Below are 24,611 nucleotides of genomic sequence, written 5' to 3' on the forward strand. Positions count from 1 at the left end.
CACAGGTGAAGTGATGCCTCACCTGGAAGGACTGTTTGGGGCCCTGAATGGTGGTAAGGGAGGAAGTGTAAGGGCATGTGTAGCCCTCTGAATATACCTCTTGCCCATCCTCTGGGTCACCCCCCCCCCATCTTTCTTCCCGGACCTCCTGTCCCATGATCCTCTCGTATCCCCTTTTGCCTATCACCTGTCCAGCTCTCGGCTCTATCCCTCCCCCTCCTGTCTTCTCCTATCATTTTGCATCTCCCCCTCCCCCTCCAGCTTTCAAATCCCTTACTCACTCTTCCTTCAGTTAGTCCTGACGAAGGGTCTCGTCCTGAAACGTTGACTGCGCCTCTTCCTATAGATGCTGCTTGGCCTGCTGCATTCACCAGCAACTTTGATGTGTGTTGCTTAGTATTTTAATGTTGGATTTAGCTTTTCAGCCAATTAGTAAAGCAGTAATGTTAATCCGAATATAGTTACTGCACAAATAACCTAAGATTTGCGATTAAGATATAGAGACATAGAGTAATACAGCATGGAAACAGGCTCTTGAACCCAAATGGTCCTTGCCATCCACATTATCTTCTCTGTTAGTCCCAGTTGCCTATGTTTGGCCCATAACCCTCTAAGCACCTCCCTTCAACATATCTATCCAAATGCCTCTTAAATTTTACAATCGTACTTGAATCAACCATTTACTCTGACTGCTCGTTGTAGGTACTCATTATCCTCTATGTAAAGAAATTCTCTCTCTGATCTCTTTTAAATTTCTTTCATCTTAACTTGTATCAGTGCCCATTAGCCATGGACTCACCAACCTGTGACCATCCACCTCAGCTATACCCCTCATGACTTTAGAAGTTTCTTTGAGGTCACCCTTCAATTCTCCTGCACTGCAGAGAATAATAATTCAATGTGGGCAACCTCTGTCTATAACTCGGGCCCCCAAGGCCAGGTAACATCCTCATAAATCTCTTCTGCATTCTCCAGACTGACAATCTCTTTCCTATACCAGGGTGACCAGACTTGTGCACAACACTCTAAATGTCCTCACCAATTACTTACACAACTGCAACACAATGTCCTTACTCCTAAACTCAAAGTCCTGACTGATGATAGCCAATATGCTAAATCCCTTCTTCGACACCCTGTCGACTCATACAGCCACTCTCAATGAACTGTGCACTTGTACTTGTCCCTCTGGCCCACAGCATTCGTCAGTGTCTTGCATTCAGCATATAAATAATACCCTGGTTTGAATGGCCAAAATGCATCACCTTACACTTGAAATCCATTTGCCATTCCTCATCCCATCTTCCATACTGATCAATATTCAGAGTAATCTGCTTCATTATCGACAGAACCTGCTAATTTAGTGTAATCAGCAAACTTGCTAATTTTGCCATGTACATTCATACCCAAATCATTTTCAGATGTAATGAATAACTTAAGTCCCAACACTGATCTCGGGGGCACCCCACTAATCACAGGCTTCCAGATGGAGAATTGACCTTTGACTATCACCCTCTGTTTCCTACCATTAAGCCAGTTCCGAATCTGCCTTACTCGCTCCTCCTGAAATCCATGTGACCTAACCTTCCAGATCAGCCTCTCATGCAAAAGGTCTTACTAAATTCCATATACACAACATCCACTGCCCTTCCTTCAATTATCCCCTCAATCACCTCTTCGCAAAACTCCAAGATTTGTCGGACATGTCCTCCCACACACAAAACCATGCTGACTATTCCTGATCAGGCTTTGACAATCCCAGTGATGACAGATCTTGTCCCTCGGAATTCCCTCCGGCAGCTTCCCTACGAGTGAAGTCACTTCTCTGGCTACCCCTTCTTGAACAATGGAACAGCATCAGCCACCCTCTAGTTTCCTGGAATCTTGCCAGCGGCTAACAAAAAAGTAAATATCTCCACAACTTCTTCTCTGGCCTCCCATATGGTCCAGCGGTGCACTTGGACAGTCCTTCCTCGTAATATTCATGTGGTCCAAGACCTTACCTCTTAATATACATTAATTACAAAGCAAACGTTACAGGAGCATCAAAACTAAAACCACAAGGCTGCTAAACAGCTTCCTCCCACAGGCAGTCAGACTGCTAAATAGTTGCTCTACCTGACTCTGCTTTGGACACTTTTAATTTGCACTGGACACTTACAACTTGATTTTAACTGACATGTGGCTGTTGTGTTTTACTAATTATTGTTATGTTTATTATTTAGTGTTGTGTTTGTTATGCTATGATTGCACTACTCCTGAGAAACGCTGTCTCATTCTGCCCTGCACAGCTGATGTATGGTTAGAATGACAATAAAGTTTTTTGAATCTTGAATCTTGAAAATTTTGGCCATCTCCTGTGGCTCCACATATAGTCAACCCTGATGATCTTTAAGATACCCAGTCTCTCCCTTGTTATGCTATTTCTGTTAATATCACTCTTGGTATTTTCTTTAACCCTGCCCACCAAATCCTTCTCATACTCACTTTTTGCCCTCTTAATTTTCCCTCTTAAGTCTGTTCTTAAACTTTTATATTTGTCAAGGGATTCATTTGTATCCAGCTGCCTAAGTATGATATACGCTTGCTCCTTTGTCCTGACCAGAACCTCGATATTTCTCATCAGCCAGATTCCCTGAACTTGGTATGTCCACCCTGCACCCTATGAAAGTGGATAGAAAAGGTTTAAGAAGATGGATTTCATTGCAGGAGCCAGTCACACTTCTCTGAGAAAGTGAGCCAAGTATATTATTATCTGGTGTATAGGTAATGAGAAGAGAATTAAATAATATTCTGGAAGCTCTCAGCTGATCATTCAGATCTATGGAGAGAGAAACAAGTTAAGGTTTGAAGGCAATGATTTTTCACCTTTTACTGCCTGAGCTGTCCAGCGGTTTTTGTTCTGATTTTGGACTTAGACACAATTTGCTGCTTTTTGCTTGCTAATGATAGGGAGGCCATGTTACAAGCATATCCAGACAGGCTAAAATTTGTTTCCTCAAAATGGTTCTTAACAGGGAAAGGTATACAGATGAAGTATTGTAAAGATGCTGTACATTAGCAAGACCAGATATGAGTAAAGTACATAGCCCATTACTGAACCATCATTGAGCTCAGGTTTGGTACCTTTCAGTTGGTGATTCATTAATGATGTGATTTGAATACCGACGAACAGGAAGAACTTACCAGCCCTTCAGAATAAGGTATTTGACCTGCAGCATGAGAGATAGATTTGGGCAGACAATTTAGAGTTCTGAAGTGTAGCTCATACTAGACTTAATCAGCTGAAAATGATCAAGAAGATGATAACCAATACCACAAATTGTTAAGATTAAGCTTCAGTGCTACTTGTTTAGCCACTTGACCGATCAACACAGGCAAATCATTCCACCTTTTATATGTTGTATTCCTGTTTTATATAAATATACCATCCATGATCCAATAAACTGTACCATTCCACAGGCATCTCTGGGTTATCTGTACAGAAGTAACAGTTAAAATCTTAAACAAACACTTCATTGTGAAGTGGTTTTGAAGTATAGTCACTACTGTAGCGTCAGCAACCATTTTACGCACTGCTTTCAGGAACAGAAATGTGATAGTGACGAGGTAGTGGGTGGATCTTACAACACACTTCAGCATTAATACCAGGATAGTTTCCCTGCTGCAGTGGGCCTAGGCCAGCGGTGGCATTCTCCAGCCTGCATTCTGAACTGCTCACTGCCTCCACACTGCGCTGGTGGATTCCTCAATTCTTGGCTGCAGTTCTGCCCACTGAGTCTGAGCCAGGTTGAACCTGAGCCAAGTTAATCCTGGCAGAAACACAGCAGTCCCATTCAAAGCAACAGGGAGAATGGGCCACTGGGAGAAAGGTAAGGGAGTGCTTCTTAAAAAAAATAAAGATATTTAATATGTGCGTTTTTTAATTGCTTCAACTTAATTTTTTCTTGACTAGTCACACGTGTTTGTGAATATCAGTCAGACATCTACAAACATTTGCTAACAATGTTAGATTTGAGAGCTGACAACCCTGGGCCTGGTCTAGGTGGTCATCGGAAGCATTCTTTGATGGCAGCCAGCTATCTAGGATTAGAGAACAACCACAGGGCACTCTGCCTCACCAATGTGTTGGTGGCAGAGTTCCTGGTGGAAAACCACACCTGAGGCCACCCTAAAATAATTGTCAGTCAGCAATCTAGAGAAACAGCATATTTGCTGCTATCTGCAGTGTTGATTGATTAGTGTCAGGTAGAATGTTGGAGATAACATACCCAACTGTGAGATAGTCTTTATGGGACTTCCATGGTCATCTGAGAAAACAAGACCTTTAATTAATGTATTTTCCAGAGGACAGTTAGACTTTGTTTCTAATTTTTGGAGGGGTATTTGAAACAACAGCCTTCAGACCCACTGAGCTACAGGTCATAGACTAAGGTATTATGCTTTGTAACTCCAGGAACTAATCAAAAGGAAAACACAGGTGCTGGGATATTTGTCTACTTGTCTAGTTTTTTGTTTTAGTAAAGCACTCAAAAACAACGTGGTGATATAATGACATATGCCATTCACATCCTTCTTACATATAACCCATAATGAATTACAGAAACAAAGAATGCTTAATCAAAGATTATATTTACAATATTACTCAAATATTGTGTGTATGTGTGTTCGCGTCCATCGCGAACAATGAGGACCACTGACATCCTTGGGTAGGTGTGTTTGTTATTTGTGTGTCTGGAGGTGACTGATGAGTCCAACCTGGGCTAGGAAGTACCTCCCCACATGGGACAAGTGTGTGAAAGTTCTGTAGTTGAGGTCCCTGCTGCTTGTTCTTTCCGCTGTTGTTGTTTTGTTTTTGCTTCAGCGTTGCTATTCTTTTCGGCTTTGGTGGCACCTTTATTGAACTAGGATGAGCGATTCGAGGCTGCACATTCCCAAGAAGTGTGATCGATCTCAAGTGCCTTGACTGAAGTCTTGAGCGTGTCCTTGAATCATTTCACTGAGCACCATGAGAGCACTTCCCTGTGGACAGTTCCCTGAAGAACAGCAGCCCACGGATGTGATCATAGTCATAGTCATAGTCATACTTTATTGATCCCGGGGGAAATTGGTTTTCGTTACAGTTGCACCATAAATAATTAAATAGTAATAAAACCATAAATAGTTAAATAGTAATATGTAAATTATGCCAGGAAATAAGTCCAGGACCAGCCTATTGGCTCAGGGTGTCTGACCCTCCAAGGGAGGAGTTGTAAAGTTTGATGGCCACAGGCAGGAATGACTTCCTAAGACGCTCTGTGTTGCATCTCGGTGGAATGAGTCTCTGGCTGAATGTACTCCTGTGCCCAACCAGTATATTATGTAGTGGATTGGAGACATTGTCCAAGATGGCATGCAACTTGGACAGCATCCTCTTTTCAGACACCACTGTGAGAGTGTCCAGTTCCATCCCCACAACATCACTGGCCTTACGAATGAGTTTACATCTGACATCCTGACAACATGGCCTGCCCATCTGAGTTAACATTTCATCAGCAATGTGTGGATGGTGGGCATGTCTGCTGCAGGCAGCTCTTCCATGTCAGGAATTCTGTCTTACCAATTGATTTTCCTGATCTCCCGGAGGCATGACAAGTGTAAGTGGTTCAGTCTAGGCACTCTCATGTACGCAGTCCGCGTTTTGCACACGTAGAGGAGAGTGAGTAGGATGGTAGCATGGTAGACTTTCAGCTTGGTCTTCAGAGTACTTCCTCTTTGCCCCCAGACAGTGTCACATGTTCACCCAAAATTGGCACTAGCCTTGGCAATCCATCAGCTGACTTTGTCATTAATGTGAACTGCTCTTGAGAAGGTGCTACCAAGATAGATAGATAATTTATTGATCCCAAAGGAAATTACAGTGTCAGAGTAGCATTAGAAATGCACAGGTATACAAATATATAAATATTAGAAGAGAAATAAGAAAGAATAAAAAATCTTTCCTCAAACAGTCGAACAGGAGGGGTTCATCACTTCCCCCAGCTGTGGGTTGACTCATTATAGAGCCTAATGGCCGAGGATAAGAATGACCTAATATAGCGCTCTTTGGAGCAGGGAAGTTATCTTGGTCTGTTACTAAAAGTGCCCCTCTGTTCAGCCAAGGCGGCATGCAGAGGGTGAGAAACATTGTCCAGAATTGTCAGGATTTTTCGTACGGTCCTTTCTTCTACCACAGCCTTCAGTGTGTCTAGTCTGACTCCTATAACAGAGCCAGCCTTTCTAATCAGTTTATTGAGCCTGTTGGCATCATCTGTATTGATGCCATTACCCCAGCACACCACTGCATAGAAGATTGTACTGGTGACAACAAACTGGTAGAACATGTGAAGGAGAGGACTGAGTACTTCAAAGGACTTCAGTCTCCACTAGAAGTAGATAAGTGAACTTATCGATTGCCTGGAGCTGCTGGCCATTCACTGAGATGGATGGCTCCACATAGCATTGATCTGGGGTTGCTTGGTGCATGACATCCGTCTCCTTGGTGCTGATAGTGAGACCAAAATTGTCACATGCAGTGGAAAATTTGTCAATGTTGCATATTGGACTCGGAGCTTGAGTTTAGAGTGCATTCGCCAGCAAATAGGAAGTCTCTCAGCACCATCTCTTTGACCTTAGTAATGGCTTGAAGCCTGCACAGGTTGAACAGTTTGCCATCCATCCTGTATTTGATGTGGATTGTAGGATCACTGCCCCATAATGCATCAGTCAGCATTGCACTGAACATCATGATGAAGAGAGTGGGTGCAAGCATGCATCTCTGCTTGACCCCATTTGTGACTGAGAGAGCAACAGAACTGTCACCAGCATCGAGCACATGGGCTGACATCCCGTCATGAAACTCTTAGCCATGGTGATGAATCTGCCAGCGCAACCAAACCACCATGATCTTACATAATCCCTCTCAGCTCACGGTGTCAAAGGCCCTTGGTAAGATCAACAAAGGTGGTGTCGAACTGCAGAGTTTCAGAGAGTCACTGCGGCTTCAGGAAAGGAAGAACTATCGACATAATCTTTGCTGTGAGACAACTCCAGGAAAAATGTCAGGAGCGGAGCACAGCTTATTAAATACACTACACTCCTTCCATTCAGGCCTCAAGATTTAATTGCTGTGGGAAGAATTCTTACTCTTGTGGGATAACGTCTTTCTTGCCAATGGGGGTGGAGGGGGTGATCACTCTGCTTGAAACAATGTGGCCATGAAACAATCTCAGGTTCTGGGGCCTCCTCGGTGGTGATTGTAAGAGTTGATTCTGGGACTCCAGGAAATGATTCTGACAGCTATGGACACCTTTCTTCTCTAACAATTAACTCTGCTCTCTTCAGCTGATCGATGAGTCATCTCCTGATGACATCAGATGCAATCTCGACTGTGTAGGAGAGGGTCCAGTTCTCCCCTTAATCTTTCCAGTTGTCCACTTTTGATCATCTCTGTAGACCCTCACCAGGACTGCTTGTTCAGAGTGAAACACTGAACCTTCTTGCTTGAGTCCTGAATTTGTCTCAGCTGTTCATCCTACATACTCCTCCTGCACAAAATAATCTGCAGATGTGGGGGTCAAAGCAACACTCACAACACGCTGGAGGAACTCAGCAGGTCGGGCAGCATCCGTGGAAAAGATTGGTCGACGTTTCGGGCCGGACCCCTTCGTCAGGACTGTAGAGGGAAGGGGCAGAGGCCCTATAAAGAAGGTGGGGGTAGGGTGGGAAGGAGAAGGCTGGTAGGTTCCAGGTGAAAAACTAGATAAAGGGGTGGGGGGGGAGGCAGGGAGGTGATAGACAGGAAAGGTGAAGAAAGAATAGGGGAAAACACAATGGGTAGTAGAAGGAGGCAGAACCATGAGGGAGGTGATAGGCAGCTGGGGGAGTGGGCAGAATGACATAGGGATAGGGGAAGGGAGGGGGAGGGAATTGGGAAGTTGGAGAATTCTATGATCATACCAGGGGGCTGGAGACTACCTAGATGGTATGTGAGGTGTTGCTCCTCCAACCTGAGTTTAGCCTCATCATGGCAGTAGAGGAGGCCATGTATGGACATATCTGAATGGGAGTGGGAAGCAGAGTTGAAGTGGGTGGCTACTAGGAGATCCTGTCTGTTGTGACAGACAGAGCGGAGGTGCTCGACGAAGCGGTCCCCCAATCTGCGTCGGGTTTCACCGACGTAGAGGAGGCCGCACCGGGAGCACCGGATGCAATAGATGACCCCAACAGACTCACAAGTGAAGTGTTGCCTCATTTGGAAGGACTGTTTGGGGCCCTGAATGGTGGCAAGAGAGGAGGTGTGGGGACAGGTGTAGCACTTCCGCTTACAGGGATAAATGCCAGATGGGAGATCCGTGGGGAAGGACGTGTGGACCAGAGAGTCGCAGAGGGACCGATCCCTGTGGAAGGTGGAGAGGGGTGGAGAGGGAAAGATGTGCTTAGTGGTGGGGTCCTGTTGAAGGTGGCAGAAGTTGTGGAGGATAATGCGTTGGATCCGGAGGCTGGTGGGGTGGTAGGTGAGGACAAGGGGAACTCTGTCCCTGTTGTGGTGGCGGGAGGATGGGGTGAGAGCCGAAGTGCGGGAAATGGAGGAGATGCGGGTGAGGGCATCACTGATGACAGCAGAAGGGAAAGCACGATACTCCTCCTGCAATTAGGTTTCAAAGATTTCAATAGGTACATTTAATGTCAGCGAAATGTGTACAATATACATCCTGAAGGTCTTTTTCTTCGCAACCATCCACAAAAGCAGAGGAGTGCCCCAAAGAATAAATGACAGTTAAATGTTAGAACCCCAAAGCACCCCCCAGCTCCCCCCTCCCATGCGTAAGCAGCAGCAAGGCAATGACCCCCCTCTCCCACCAGCAAAAAAAAGCATCGGACCCTCCCCACCAAACACTCAAGCGTGCAGCAAAACATCAATAAAGACACAGACTTGCAGTACCCCAAAGACTACTCGTTCACCCAGTAATTCGACATACCACAGGCTCTCTCTCTCCTTAATAAGGGAAAAAGAGGTGTCTCCGTTTCATAGTCAGAAGGGAGACATAGCAAACAACTCGCTGATTTACAATGTTAAAAGTCCTTTGCATCGCCTTTTCTGAGTTCTGTGCCCAAAGAACTTGGGTCGCTGGGCACACAGCCAGCAGCCAGCTTGCTGTTTTTGATCTTCCGTCTCCCACAACACACTAATTTCCTGAAGAGGCGCCAACCTCCAGTCCACCTTCCTCCAGAGCCATGAAATCCTGAAACTCTGAAGGCGCACTAATCTTTTGGGCCACATCAGATAATGGCCAGTTGTGAGACCCTGACAGCAGGTCCCATTCCCACAAAAAACCAAAGTCAGTGTGTAACTCCAGGTCAGGGTCTTCAAAAGGACCCTGAAAGGGGAAAATCGAGATATTAAAAATAGAAATAGAGCTGTTTCCGAAGATACAAGCAAAGGAGTCGCCATTAGGCGCCATTGTCTCCTAAGCTCTTTGAGGGGATGCAGGCATGAGCACAGTGGACGACCCAAGAACAGCATAGCTGATGAGTTGTTGTTTGGAGTATACTGTATTGTGATATGCAAAGAGGAAACTGGTGAGTTTCTGATTCAGTGTAGTGTGTTCTGCTGACATTGCTCGCAGTGCAGTCTTTAGACACTGGACAAACCTTTCCACCAAGCCATTTTTTCCTGTGTGGTACGGTGCAGATGTAATATGTCTTATTCATTCATTTTCAGGAATGACTAAAACTGTTCTGCAACACACTCTGATCCATTGGCACTGATTCAAGAGTTCTGGAACACCAGTCCATGAGAGGAGGCTTCTCAACACATCAACAGTGTGCGAGGCTGTGGAGGAGACTATTGGGAACACTTCAGGCCAAATTGTAGCTGCATCCACTACTACCAAGAGATTTGTGCCCGTGAATGGTCTGGCAAAATTCACATGAATCCTCTGCCAGGGCAATGCACACTGTTCCCAGGGATGAGAGGCACTGCTGTTGGCATCCTCTGGACGTGTTGGTAAACCGAATAGTGCATGGCAAGCTGCTTGATCTGTGACCTATGCCAGGTCACCAGACAAAGCTACAAGCTAATGCTTTTATTTTGAGCACGCCTAGATGACCGACATGTAGCTCCTCCTCCAACACATTAGCTCTCAGCTTGGATGGTACAACAACTCTTGATGCTCAATAAAGCAGTCCCCATCAAGAGCAAATCTATCCTGGAGCTGGTAAAGATGGGGGATCTGGAATTTTGGGTTGCCATGTAGATCTGAGACGGTATGGGATCTTTTCTGGTATCTCCCTATTACCTCTGCTGTAATAGGGAGACTCTCAATTTGCAATAGGGTGAATACCTCAAGAAGAGTGTCCTCCTTTGTAAAATTTTCAGGTATTTCCTTTTCCAAGGGCAAATGGGACAATCCATCAGCATTTCCATGATTAGTTGTCCTCTTGAATTCGATCTTGTAATTGTGTCCTCTGAGAAATAGAGCCCATCTCTGCATTCAAGCTGCTGCTCTTCATTGGACACCCTTCTGTGGATTGAAAATAGACACCAATAGTTGATGATCAGTAATGAAGGTAAACTCTCTCCCATACAGGTACTTGTTGAAATGTTTTACACCGCAGACCAGACGCAAAGCCCCTCAGTCAATGTGTGCGTAATTCTTCTCTGCATTGGTAAGGGAATGTGATGCAAATTATCTGGGGTGTTCATTTCCATCACTCATAACATGTGACACGGCTTGCATCTATACTATAAGGCAAGGTGTCACAGGCATGCTTCACTGGACAGTATGGATCATGATGTGTGAGTACAGTGTCTGATGTCACCATTTCCTTTACCTTATGGAAAGCTACCTTTGTCCATTGCCATTTCTTCCCGATCTGTAATCATGCATTCAAGGGGTGGACCACAGTAACCAGGATTGACAAGGATCTGTTATTGTAATTGACGAATCCTAAAAAGGACCACAACTGTGGCATGTCTTTTGGCCTTGGTTCATCCACCACTGCTTGAATTTTCTCAGCTCACTTGTGTAAACTTTGTGTGTCAATGACGTGATCACAGTAAGTGCTGCTTGGTTTAAAGAAATCACACTAGTCCCATTGTTCCCTGAGCCCATAATCTTCTAATCTTTTTAACACTCTCTTGAGGTTTTGGAGATGTTCCTTGTCATCCTTGCCAGTAACAATGATGTCATCCAGGTAACACTGAGTGCTTGGGCAGCCTTGCAGCACCTGGTCCATAGCTTTCTGCCAGAGTGCAGGTGCAGGTGTTACTCCAAAAATAAGCCTATTATAGCAATAAAGCCCTTTGTAACTGTTTATGGTGAGGAACACTTTTGACTCTTCTCCCATCTCCGTCTGTAGGTAGGCCTCGGCCAAGTCCATTTTGCTGAAGTGTTTTCTTTCAGAAAAGTTTTTAAAGATATCCTCTATCTTGGGTCGTGGGTATTGATCTATATCATTACTGGGTTGATGGTGACCTTAAGATCATCATAGATCCTGACACACCTGATCTTCTTACCTACTGGGACCACTAGTTTTGCTCATGGACGCCGCTCAACCCTGGAAAGAATTCCTTCAGCCTCCAATTGATCTGGCTCACAGCTTACTTTATCACAGATGGTATAAGGAACTGGATGGGCTTTGTAAAACTTGGCTATGAAATTTTCATTTAACACTATTTTACCTTTGATATGTTTGAGTTTTCCAGTGCCTTTAACACTGCGGTGGCATTATCCAGTACCTTCCTTAATTCGCTTTTAGATGACTCTGTTACAGGAGATGTGGCATGCAAATAGTGGATGGATCTCCAATCGAGTTGTACTTGTCTCAGCCAATCATGGCTTCACAATGCTGGCCCTTCTGGTTTTACCACGTACAAGCCCATTGTGCTTATTGGTTGTTGTATTTCACTGTTATTAATATCATTTCCACAGGAGCTATCTTTTCTCCAGTATAAGTTCTTAGTTGGATATCTGCAGGTTTCAGTTCAGTGTCTTTGAAATGCATTTCAATGACTCTTTTTGAAACTGCCCCTTAACTTTTTATCTTTTTCTCTTGCAATCCATTTAGTTTTGTCTGTCTGACATGCTCTTTGTATGTGTCCCACTTTGTTGCATTTTCTGCAACTTTCACCTTTTAACCTGAATTTGTCTGTGTACAAGAGCCTCTGCCACAACAGTAACACAGTTTGTTCCTGCTCACTTTAATTCCTGACTACAACTCAATTGCATCTCCATTTGCTGTTTCCATTGATATGGTGATTTCAACTGCTCTTTTAAATGTGAGGTGTGCTTCAGTTAGGAGCCATTTTTGAATGTTTCCTTGTAAGATTCCACAAACTAAACAATTTCTCAGTGCATCATTAAGTCCTTCACTGAAATGACAATGCTCAGACAAGTTTTTCAATTCAGCCACGTAAGCTGAAATGAACTCCCTTTCTTTTTCATTCCACTTATGAAACCTATAGCATTTTGCACTTGACAATGGTTTCAGATCTAAATGTTCCTGCATAACTTCATGATATTAGCAAAACTCATTTCAGCTGGTTTGGTTGCAAATTGAATAGTCTTCCACCCGTTGCTCTCAGCAACACTGGCACTCATTTTTCTTCAGCTATTTCATTTGCTTCAAAATGCTCAATTCATTCAGGATACATCATCCAGTTCGCTGTTGTGCAATGGAACGTGTCTGTCTTTCCAATGTAGCCAGCCATTTATGCTTTCCTTTTTTAATATTTATTATTATAATCACCTGGTACTCACTGTTTGTAAATCCACTGATGTACTCATTGCTTTGTTAATTTTGTCTATTTTCTGCCCTTTTTTAAAAACAACTCGAATGTCTCACTCCACTTCCAAAGCAAAATGTGCTGTGCTTCAACTAGTAGGAAGTCATCTTGGGTTTGTTTTAAAACCACCTCAGTGTTACTGTTCTGTTTTGTAATTCCAGACACCAATTGAAAGAAAAACACAAATACTGGGATACTTGTGTATTTAACTTTTCTTTCTTTTTTTTTGGTAAGGCGCTCCCATATGTTACCCAATATTACCCAAATGAATTATGTAAACAAACAAACAATGCTTAATCAGACAATATCAGGGGCGGCACAGTAGTGTAGTGGTTAGCACAATCCTCTACTATACAGGTGACCTGGGTTCAATTCCCGCTACTACTTGTAAGGAGTTTGTACATTCTCCCTGTGACCATGTAGATTTCCTCCGGGTGCTCTAGTTTTCTCCCACAATCCAAGACATACCAGTTGGTAAATTAACTGGCAATTGTAAATTGTCCCCTGATTATGCCAAGATTAATTTGGGAGATTGCTGGGTGGTGTGGCTGAAAGGGCCTAATCCTCACTGTATCTCAATAAATGAATAAATTATATTTACAATATTACTCAAGTATTACTGAAATATCAAATACACTGCATAAGTCACCCAAAAAATATTCACTAATTTATCTGTCAATTCTGCAACTGATCTGCACAACCTAAGTTCCTTGTGAAATTGATGTTGAATCTAGGCTTTTAACAAAAAAACAATGACATTGTTGGAAACTCTCAGCAGTATCTATGGAAGGAAAATCTATTATTGGTTTTAGGTATGGTGATCCTTCATCAAAATTGGAAAGAAAGAAATACAAGTTAGTTTTCAGTTGAAGAGAAACATCGGGTGTAGAACAAAGGGAATATCTCTAATAAGGTGAGTGCAAAGTGGTTTAACGAGGGCAGTTTCATGTACATTGAGCTCCTGGTTCTCTGTAGTAGGTTATAAGTGGTGGCTGTGGGCATACCCAACAGGGCAACTTTGGCAGAAGTGAGTTTTTGCTGATACCTTATCAAACACTAAAAAGGAAAGAGAATCTATCAAGGATGAACATGGCAAAACGTACAGGCAGAAGTCCTGCAGGAGTAAGTCCCAGAGGTGATCGTCGTCTACATGGGAATTCCCAGAAAAGAAGTGGCAGTGAACTTGACAATAAAACAAAATCAAAATAATGCAGATGCTGGAAATTGGAAACAAAACAGAAAATGCTGAAAACTTGCTGTGAATTAACTTGGTTGAAAAATAACTTATGGTACTGTGAGCCTCATGAGGAGGCTATAGTGAGGTATATTTTGTTGCTGCCTGATAGCCCACAATATCTCAAGGACTGGTTAGAGTTGTTGGATTTTTCTTCAACTGTCTCACTCATCACAGTGGAACTGCCATAGAAGGAATTCAAGTAGCTCCAATTGTGATGTTGGGACTTCATTTCCACAAAGATTGTGGGGTGTTCATTCTATAACTGCTCGTGTTGACACACCCATCTGCAACAGATAATTCCCTCTCTGCTTGTTAGAGATGATGTATAGTATCTCTGCATTAAAGCACTTGGTTAATTTGTACTGCTCTTTCTGAGTCATTTCTGGTTCCCTTGCTTTTTTTTTAACTTTATTGGCTGAAATGAGGCAGCAATTATGAATCAGCAGACATTTTCCTTGCTTGTATGACATGTCCATATGCTTGTCCATCTCAGTTTTCTCCTCCCACCTCTCCTTTCTCCGAATTGTCATCTTACTCAGACCCACTTTCCAAGGTAAATCGTTTAGATTAAAACTTTGAAATCCTTTCCTTATCTCTGTTAATCCTGTTCAGCTAGAAGAGACTGGTTCCTGGTCAGTATAATAGTAGCCAAGTCAGTCCATATTGTCCGCATTCTATAATACTTTAGACCAGGGGTTCCCAACCTTTTTTATGTCATGGACCGTACCATTAACCAAGAAGTCCATGGAACCCAGATTGGGAACACCTGCTTTAGAGACTCAAGTCCCCTCTTTAGCAAAGTATCATGTAGTCATAAAAGAGCAGTGCAGATTGTTTCTGAAGTTCAGTTTCAAAGGAAAAGTTAGTATGAGGCAGCTTGATCTCTTCAGCTTTCAGTTTTTAAAGTTCTACCAGTATTTCTAGTACATTTCAAATGTAGTTTCACTCAGGTGTCAGTAATTGGCATATTGAGATTCTTTTGCATAACATAAGTAAACTGGAAAATGTGATTTAAAAAGAGGACTGAAAAGATTGGTTTGCGATATTATTGGGATGTAGTCTGAACACTTTAGTAGATGTTTAGTCAAAACAGAATTTCAATTTGACAACATCACTGTAATGGAACAGAACCTTTTGTGAGCGATCCTTAAGTATGGACTTCCCTGCAGAAATGAGGACATCGCTAACTTTGTAAGTGAAGCAACTACTTGTGAAAAATGGAAGATCATAATTTCATTGTTAGAGCTGCAGCACAAAAGGGTTAAACATTTAACCATTATTTCTTTCTGTCAGTAATTTCCTTCAAAAGTGGCGTAGCTGAGTATGCCTACTGAGAGGCTAAAAACCTGATCTCTATGGTCCATTAAAGAGATAGAAATCTTTCATAAATGAATGTGTACAATGAAAGTACCATTCTGAGATAAATGTGTAATTTCAAAGGAATGAGCTTAACTGCTCTCCCACATCTTTTTTTCCTATCAGGCAACTGTATCTTTTATTTAGTTTAGTGCTTTTCCTTTAATCCTAACTCAAGTAGCCTATTTGTGTGAGGATTGCTTTTATGTTTCATTGTGTGGGCTTTAAAAGAACTTTATTGTTGCTTTGCAGTCACCTGTCAGGAAGGTCTCCAACTTCCTTATAATCAAATGCCCTTCAGAATATCCAGGAACAATGGCCTGGATTTTTCAATGGTAATGATGGCAGGACTAATGTGTGCCAACATTACTCTGTGAAACTGACAGAAACTTTAGGATTTTTGCACAAGCTGACATAGAAATCCTGAAGTTGTTTTTCATTGACTCTGTATGTCAGTTGCCTACAATGCATGCAGCTACCTTCTCCTGAATAAAGAGAAAGCACTTGAACTGACATCAGTTTCAGCTAATATTCTGACAGCTTTTTCTCAAATTTTTTGAGTTCAAAGTCATTTTTTATATGTGTCAACTATAATAACTCGTTAGCTAACTCATTGACCCTGAATAACTAAGTTTATATACCTATGGTTTTGCACTGCACTGCTGCCACAAAGCAACAAATTTTGTGTCATATGAGACAGTGGTAATTAACCTAATCCTGCTTTATAATTTCTGCCTGTGGATATGTCAACAAAAGCATTTTAAATATTTTAATGATATTTCACCTTTTATGTAAATGATATGTCGAAGTTCAGGTATTTCTATTCAAATATTTGTGTATTTTCCTTCCTTACATGCTGTGCGAGAGAATTCCACTACATGATTGGCTTTGCAGTCAGGGATACTGAATCCCAAGGATGTTCTTAACTGAACAGTGTAGCTGAAGGAATTAGAAAAAGGTATATTATAGCCACAGCGATACACACAGTGGCCACTTTATTCAGTACCTCCTGTAGCTAATAGAGTGCTAACCGAGTGTATACTTGTGGTCTTCTGCTGCTGTAGCCCATCTTCTTCACAGTTCAGCATATTGTATATTCAGAGATGCTCTTCTGCATATCACTGGAAAAATAACGCATGACTATTTGAGTTACTGTTGCCTTCCTGTCAAATTGAACCAGTCTGGCTATTCTCCTCTGACCTCCCTCATTGACAAGGTGTTTTCGCCCACAGAGCTGCCTCTCATGGATCTTTTTTTCGCACCATTCTCTATAAACTCTAGAGACTATCGTATGTAAAAATCCCAGGAGATCAGCAGTTTCTGAGATACTTAAACCTGGCACCAATAATCATTCAGAATCAAAATCAGAAATCAAGTTTAGTACAGTATCACTGGCATATGTCATGAAATTTGTTGTTTTGCTGCAGCAATACATTGCAATACATAATAAAAAACTATAAATTACAGTAAGAAATATATATTAAAATTAAATAAAATAAGTGGTGTAATAAGAGACCGAAAAAAGAAAAAAAAAGTGAGGTAGTGTACGTGGGTTCATTGTCAATTTAGAAATCTGATGGCAGGGGGCAGAAGCTGTTCCTGAAATGCTGAGTGTGTTTCTTCAGACTCCTGTACCACCTCCATGATGGTAACAATAAGAAGAGGACATGCCCTGTGTGATGGGGGCTCTTAATGATGGATGCCGCCTTTTTTGAAGGTATCCTTGATGCTGGGGAGGCTAGTGCCCATGATGGAGCTGGCTGAGTTTCTGCAGCTTTTTCCGATCCTCTGCAGTGGCCCCTCCATACCAGACAGTGATGCAACCAGTCAGAATGCTCTCCATGGTAGACCTGGAGAAATTTGCATGAGTCTTTGGTGACATACCAAATCTCCTCAAACTCCTAATGAAAAATGGCTGCTGTTGTGCCTTCTTTGTAGTTGCATCATTATGTTGGACCCAGGAGAGATCTTCAGAGATGTTGACACCCTGGAATTTGAAACTGTTCACCCTTTCCACTGCTGATCCCTCATTGAAAACTGGTGTGTGTTCCCTTGATTTCCCCTTCCTGAAGTCCACAATCAATCCTTTGGTCCTACTGATGTTGAGTGCAAGGTTGTTGTTGTGACACCACACAACCAGCTGATTTGTCTCACTCCTGTAGGCCTCCTCAGCGCCGTCCACAGTCAATCAGTTAGATCACATTTCTTCCCAATTTTTTTGTTTGGTTTGAACAACAACTGAACCTCTTGACCACCTCTGCACGCTTTTAGGCATTGAGTTGCTACCATATGATTGGCTGATTAGATATTTGAGTTAACAAGCAAGTGTGCAGATGTAGTTAATAAAATGCCCACTGAGTGTAGACCTTTCTGTGATAAAGGGGAAGCAAGAGATAAGATAAGATGTAATATAAATTAAATATTTTGGCAGTTTTTGAATTATGGTAGACAATTATTTATGTTTTAACCAATATGATTTAAATGCATTTACTGCATTATAGTAGATCAGACATCTAGTTGCAACTGGGTCTCTGAATTCAGCCTGTGTAATCAAAAATTGCTCAAACTTGTGATGACTCACTGTTTAGCTAAACAGAATCAAGTAGCTTGCTGGTTGTCAGAACTGTAATGGAGGAAATTCAGAATGAGTTAGATGGTGATGTCTGTTTGATCTACCTTGACTTCCATCTGCATTTGGGTTAGCATTTATCAGTGCTGCACTAAGGTGCTGTTTTTTTTTTGGTTAAAATGTTCAATTTCAGTCCTATCAGTCTGCTCAGGTCAATTTAAAATTCTGCTCTTGACCTGCGCCACTATTCAAAAGTACAGTGATGTGAAAATAGGAAGGATATTGGCATTCTGAGAGGAGGTTAAATAGCAGAGAGAGTTCCTTCTGGTCTTCCATGTGGTTTGATGTTTAAGACTATCTGTGTGAGCCATAGATGAGTGGATGTGTTTCAAATGGAGATCATAAATCCCTTGCTTCCAACTCAAATGTCAGGAGTTAGTCACGGTGCTTTGCTCATTCACTTATTGATCAATTCACCTTGCTAGAAAAATTATCTAATCATTATCGTATACAGTGGATTCCCGCTAATAGGGACCAGTACTTTTTGGCCCACTTAAGCAGCTGTTTCATGGTATAAAAAAGACAAACTACCATTTAACTGAGTAACAAATTATGTATCTAAATGAAATGCAGGACAAGTTAGAACACTATCAATACTACTACAGTACTATAAAATGGTGTGTTAGTTCCTAATAGTTATCGGCGGAGGAATTTATCCGTCGCATTTTTTTGATTGACTATAAATGAATAAAGTCAGTGCAGATAATGGACTACCTTCCTATAATGCTTTCAACAATTTGTTCCTCCAAATCTTCATTTTCATTGTAACATTCAAGGGATTGTTGATACCTTCAAATTCTTCATAGTCCTTACTGTTGAAGTTGTGAAATCGTTTCATTTTCACTCCTGGTCATTTCTGACATCTCCAAGCCTGACTGCTTGAAACAGGCAGTGAGCTAAACAGTTCTGAATTGTCTTACTGCTTATTTCTTGCCAACTATCAGTGATAAAAATCACTGCTTTTTGAAAATAAACACACATAACTGATACCACTTAACAACTTTGTCTTAAGCATGGTGTAGTGTCTAACAACCACACAAGTGCATGCGACTGACGCTAGTTAGAAACTGTTCGGTAACAGTCTTCTGGCCCAATAAAGCGGGATAGTGTCCCAAATAAACAAAGGGAATCTCTGCTATTTTCTTGATTAGTTTTAGTTCTTTCAGAGTTTTTCCATATAAGCGGCTGTCATGATTAACTGATGACCCAGTTAATCTGAATCCATTGTAGAATGAATGTTCATTGTGCAATTAGATGCTATTTCAGTAGCAATTATATTTTGTGAGGTACAATGTAACGCCCTGAGATCATGAAACACGCCACCTAAATAGAATTCTCTTTCTGTAAAGCATGGGAGGAACTAAATCAGCATTTCATTGATGTATGTAACATCATTCAGAATGGCAAAGTACCAAAATTAGTCTGAACCAGATAATTTAGATGTGTCAAAATTATCAAAGCAATACCCATTCAGACTGTTAGAATTCTATTGCTGTATTTTAATTACTTCCTCATGGGAGCTTTTGTTGCATAGATATGAAGATTGTAATAGGTGTAAGTCATGTAAGTTACGTAATTTGAAGAAACTCTTCCAGAGTAAGTTTGATCTAAAAGCACCGAACTGGTTAGTCATTGTCTACCCCTTAAGCATTTACTGCTTTTGACCATGCAGATACATGTTTAATAATCTAAAAAAAGATGGTGCCTGACCTGATCAGTATCTCTGCATTTTGTGTGTTTTTTTATTTTGGATTTCCAATATCAGAAGTGTTTTGATTTTATGCATTTTCTTATCTCTCTTTTCAGTTGCTGGCTGCTATACTGAGTGCTTCTAGCATTTTCTGTTTGTTATAACTGTGTGGGGGCATACATTGCTGGAGCACTCATAATGGTGAGGATGCCAAGGAAGTGCTTATAAAATAAGTGTTATTTCTTTCCCTAAGGCGGATGTATTGTCGGCTTGCAAAATGAAGAAATATCTGCTGATTTATCTTAGACATAAGCTTTAGTACCCATAGGCCTTGTGAGAGCAGACAATGGACGGTTCTGAGGGCTGTGAGCGAAGTAGATAGATGAAGCAGTTATATAATGATCATGCAGCCTGAACATGAGTGGCAGGAAGAATTAATGCCTTTAAATTGGACATCAGTCCATCAGCTACATTTCTTCAGAACTAATGAAGCCTAGTATTAAATATCAAGCTCCCCTTGCTTAATTATATGGGGATGTTATCCATTTAAGGGTCTTTAGAAAAACTGGCAATTGATTTACTAGTTTATAATTGGTTGCTTAGGTGGCATTCAGAACAGCGCATTAGGTTTCTGATTGAACATATAATTAAACCTATTGATTTGAATTACTGGAGAGCTTTGCTTTAGGCCTTAACTTAGATGGGTCAAGCATATTGTATTGAAACCAAATGGGTCAATTGTGGTTGAAAATTACTGAAGAATGAACACAAATTGGTGAGTTTAAAATAGTCAATTTTGACCTTATTGAATGTTTGGTATGCTGCATGTTTCATTTGTGAGAATCTTGTGTCCACCACCTCCTCGCCCCCCCCCCCCCATCCCAATTTAAGAAGTTAAAAGAAATCCGAAATGCTACCGGATCAATAAATAATTCACACAATGTTTTTAGCTGAGTGTCCACAATGGGAGATGGCTGTGGGGACAAGAACATAATTCACAGGTAAGTTTATAACATTGGTGCGTTAAACATACTATATAATTCTGTTTCTGCAGTCTACATAACAGTCATAAGAATGAGATGAATTTTAAAGACCACATGTGACTTCTCTGTATTAGTGCTGATGAAATTATATTTTATCAGCAAGGATTCAAAATTATGTAAATTTGACTGTGGTAAATCAAAACATTTAATAACATTGAGCTCACTGAGTCCATGCCAATGATCAGTCACTCATTTATACAAATTCTACATTAATTTCATTATCTTATTCTCCCCTTCTTCTCTTCATTTCCTCCCGGATTATAACACTCACCAGCACAGCAGGGGCAATTTTCAGTGGCAAATAACCTTTTAACCGAAAATTTTTTGAGCTGAGGGAGGAAGCACAAGCATCCAGAAGAAACACCTAGCTGAAACTCCATACAGCTCGCACCCGGGGTCAGAATTGAACCCAAGTTTCGGGCACTGTGATAGAGGGGCTTTACTAGATGCACTACTGTGTCACCCTCTTTATTTCCGTTCTGATTGTATTCAGATTACAATTCCAGCAATGTTGTTTGAACCCACGTTTTCAGCCATTGGTTTCTTTTCTTCCCCTGCTTTACATATAGTTCTCTGAGAGTCTTGTTTATAGGCATGGGAAGCTTCCCCATCTTTGCTGCAACCTTGTATGAAATTCCAGTCTAGAGCTGAACGTGAGCACATTGAGGACAGAATCAGAAGAACAATAACTCGAGTGAGTTGGAGAATTTGGAAATTAGAAAACGAGAGGAACAGGGCAATGATGTGAATTAAAGATAACTGGAGAAACTTGAACATTGGAAAGGTTGGTTGACTCAAGTCAATGCAGCCTCCAAGAATAGGACTTATGGATGACTGGATCTTGGTGGAATCAGTGATATAATAGAAGTGGATATAACTGCTGATGCAATGTACAGGATTTGACTTTTGGTCAAATATTAAAAGGGTGCATCAAGCACAGTGATTGGAGAAAGGGTCAGTATTGAAAGCTTCAATACAGGGAGCTGTTGCTTCAGTTTCTTCAAAAGAAACAAGTAAATCTTCCTAGCATTTATTTAAGCTTACATAATCTTCCTATTTGTGTCACAGTCTCGCCAGTTCCTGGCCTCATAACTGGTGAGACTGTGATGCAAATAGGAAGATGATGTAAATGCCACAATGTTCTTCATAAGAGCATTATTTCAGTTCTAAGGAATTGAAAGAAAATGTGATTTAAACCTCCCCAATTAGTGAGAAAGAAATAATGTAGATGAAAGTGTTGAAAATAATAGTTTTATTTCTGAATCTGTTTTGTGAAGAAAGTACAATAGCTGGCAGAGTAAGCATTCATGATGCAATTATAAGAAATATCTTGCATTACCAGCTGAACCAGCAGTGCTTTCTATGAGAAAGAGAATAATGGTTTTAGGCATAGGGCAGCTGAAGAACTTATTTGGCATTATGTGCTATCTATGTCAACTTATTTAATGATTGGGTAATGTTGAAGTTTAACAGAAGTATCATGTCACTGTATAGTCTATGTAATCTGATCTTTCAATAGGTTACCTTCAGATCAGTTTCCAATGCATTTTACAAAATGTTAAACTGCCTGCAAAATGACAACAAACAAAGACAGCTTTTAAAACAAAGCAAGGTGGAAACTGGAAAATAAAATTAAATTAAAGTACAAAAACAACCGAGGGTAGGATATGGAAGTCAAGAGAAAAGAACAGGAAGGGAAAGCTGAGAGTGGAAGAGTTAAAGGTTCACTTTATTTTGATGCATAATTGTATTCCAGGTATTTGAGTCATAAATATCTGTGGTGGTAATTCAGTATCACTAAAGTATGACGTTCTCCTGTGCTGCTTTGATGCATCTATGCAATGGTATCTGATTTCTAATTATCTACAAATAATTTGGTTGCCTGGGTGTTGAGTGAATGATTTGATTGCAGTGTATTTGAGCCAACGTGGGGGACCGCCTTAAAGTGGTGATCTTGCATGAGTTATGATACATTGCGTAGGTTATAATAAAATTTGCCTGAGCTTTTGAAAATCCTTTTCAATGTCATAAATGTACTTTAGGTGCAGCTTCTGTTCTAAGGCTGGTGTCACTAGGTAAATAATCAGATAAAGGATAAAGATATTCACATAATTCTGCAAATTTAATTTGAAATAATCTTCCTTCTCATAAAATGACTGCAGCTTCCTGAGTTTTCTTGTCAAGTTTCTAAACAAATACTTATTTCATTGCCTTTCATATTTGAATCTGTGTCTTGTAGATCCATGCTCAACTGTCAAACATTCAAGTTTCCATCCTTTCTACAGTACCACAAAGATCCAAACCAAATTTAAAGAGGGCATTGTACGCAATTGTGATCAAAATGTGTAATTTCTCATCATTTTTCTTGACCTTTCTTTAATTTGCAATAAAGCCAACTTCACTACTTTCCTCCAATGCCTTTAACCAGTTGCCTAGTTATGTTGGATTGCAACTGTACAATTGTAACCAGGGCATCTCCAATAATTGATTTATTCCATTTTGCCTACTTTCAAAGACTGACTGTAACCTCATATGTCGTAAAAGAGTTTCTTTGTCCTCCTCAGACATTCCATACTCTTCAAATTAACCAGTCAACTGTACTACACATTGATATTCATCTGGATAGTGAAGATGCATACATCAAGATGCTCTTCATTGACTACAGCTTGTTATTCAATACTATTATCCCCTCAAATCTAATCAATAATCTCCAAGACTGAGGCCTCAATACCTCCTTGTGTAACTGGATCCTCAATTTCCTCACTTGCAGACCCCAGAAAGTTCAATTTGGCAATGACATCTCCTCCACAATCACCATCAGCACAGGTGCACCACAAGGCTGTATGATTTGCTCCCCACTTAACAAGTGTGAGGTAAAGCACAGGTCCAACACCATATTTAAGTTTGCTGATGACACCACTGTCATTGTCTGAATCAAAGGTAGTGATAAGTCAGTATATAGGAGGGAGCTTGAAAATCTGGCTGAGTGGTATCATAACAATAACCTCTCACCCAATATCAACAAGACCAGAGAGCTGATTATTGACAATAGGAGAAGGAAATCAGAGGTCCATGAGCTGGTGCTCATCAGGCTATCAGAAGTGAAGAGGACCAGCAACTTTAAATTTCTTGGTCTTATCATTTCAGAAGATCTATCCTGGGCCCAGCTCACAGGTACCATTAAGCACTCTAGTTTCTTAGAAGTTTGCGAAGATTTGGCATGTCATTTAACAAAATTCTATAGGTGAACAGTGGAGAGTATACTGACTGGTTGCATCATGGCCTGGTATGGAAACACCAGTGCCATTAAATGGATAAGCCTACAAAAAATAGCGCGTACAGCTCAGTCCATCACGGGTGAAGCCCTCCCCACCATTGAGCACACCCACAAGGAGTGCTGTCACAAGCATGCAGTATCCATCATCAAAGACCCCCACCATCCCAGGCATGTTCTCTTCTCACTGCTGCCATCAGGCAGAGGTACAGGAGCCTCAGTACCCACGCCATCAGATTCAGAAACCATCGGGCTCTTGAAACATAGAGGATAACTTCACTTTACTTCCTTCTTCCCTACACTGAACTGTACCCGCAACCCTACTTCCAAGGATTCTTCATCTCATGTTCTTGACATCTATTGCTTATTTGTTTATTTATTCCTCATTTTGTATATTCACAGTTTGTCCTCTTTCGCATCTTGGTTGTTTGTCCGTCTTGTTGTGTGCAGTTTTTCATTGATTCTACTGTGTTCCTTTGTATTTATTGTGAATTGCCTGCAAGATAAAGAATCTCCTAGTAGGATATGGTGACATATACTGTATGTACTTTGATAATAAATTTACTTCGAACTTTGA

At 41.2% G+C, this 24,611-nt stretch overlaps 1 protein-coding gene across 4 annotated transcripts in view; it reads left to right on the forward strand.

The window, feature by feature from the left end:
* atxn10 (ataxin 10) overlaps positions 1–24,611 on the forward strand; it is a 219,435-nt gene that overhangs the window by 119,546 nt on the left and 75,278 nt on the right. Inside the window, exon 10 of one of the 4 annotated variants that reach the window (XM_063059676.1) lies at positions 9,740–9,977. The exons of the other annotated variants lie outside the window; for them this stretch is intronic. Coding sequence (XP_062915746.1) covers positions 9,740–9,745 — 6 coding nt within the window. The 3' untranslated portion in view covers positions 9,746–9,977. Of the gene's footprint in view, positions 1–9,739; positions 9,978–24,611 lie in introns of those variants that run through there. 4 annotated transcript variants of the gene reach the window in all.

The sequence above is a fragment of the Mobula hypostoma genome, chromosome 9 (assembly GCF_963921235.1).
Source record: "Mobula hypostoma chromosome 9, sMobHyp1.1, whole genome shotgun sequence".
NCBI classification, from domain to species: domain Eukaryota; kingdom Metazoa; phylum Chordata; class Chondrichthyes; order Myliobatiformes; family Myliobatidae; genus Mobula; species Mobula hypostoma.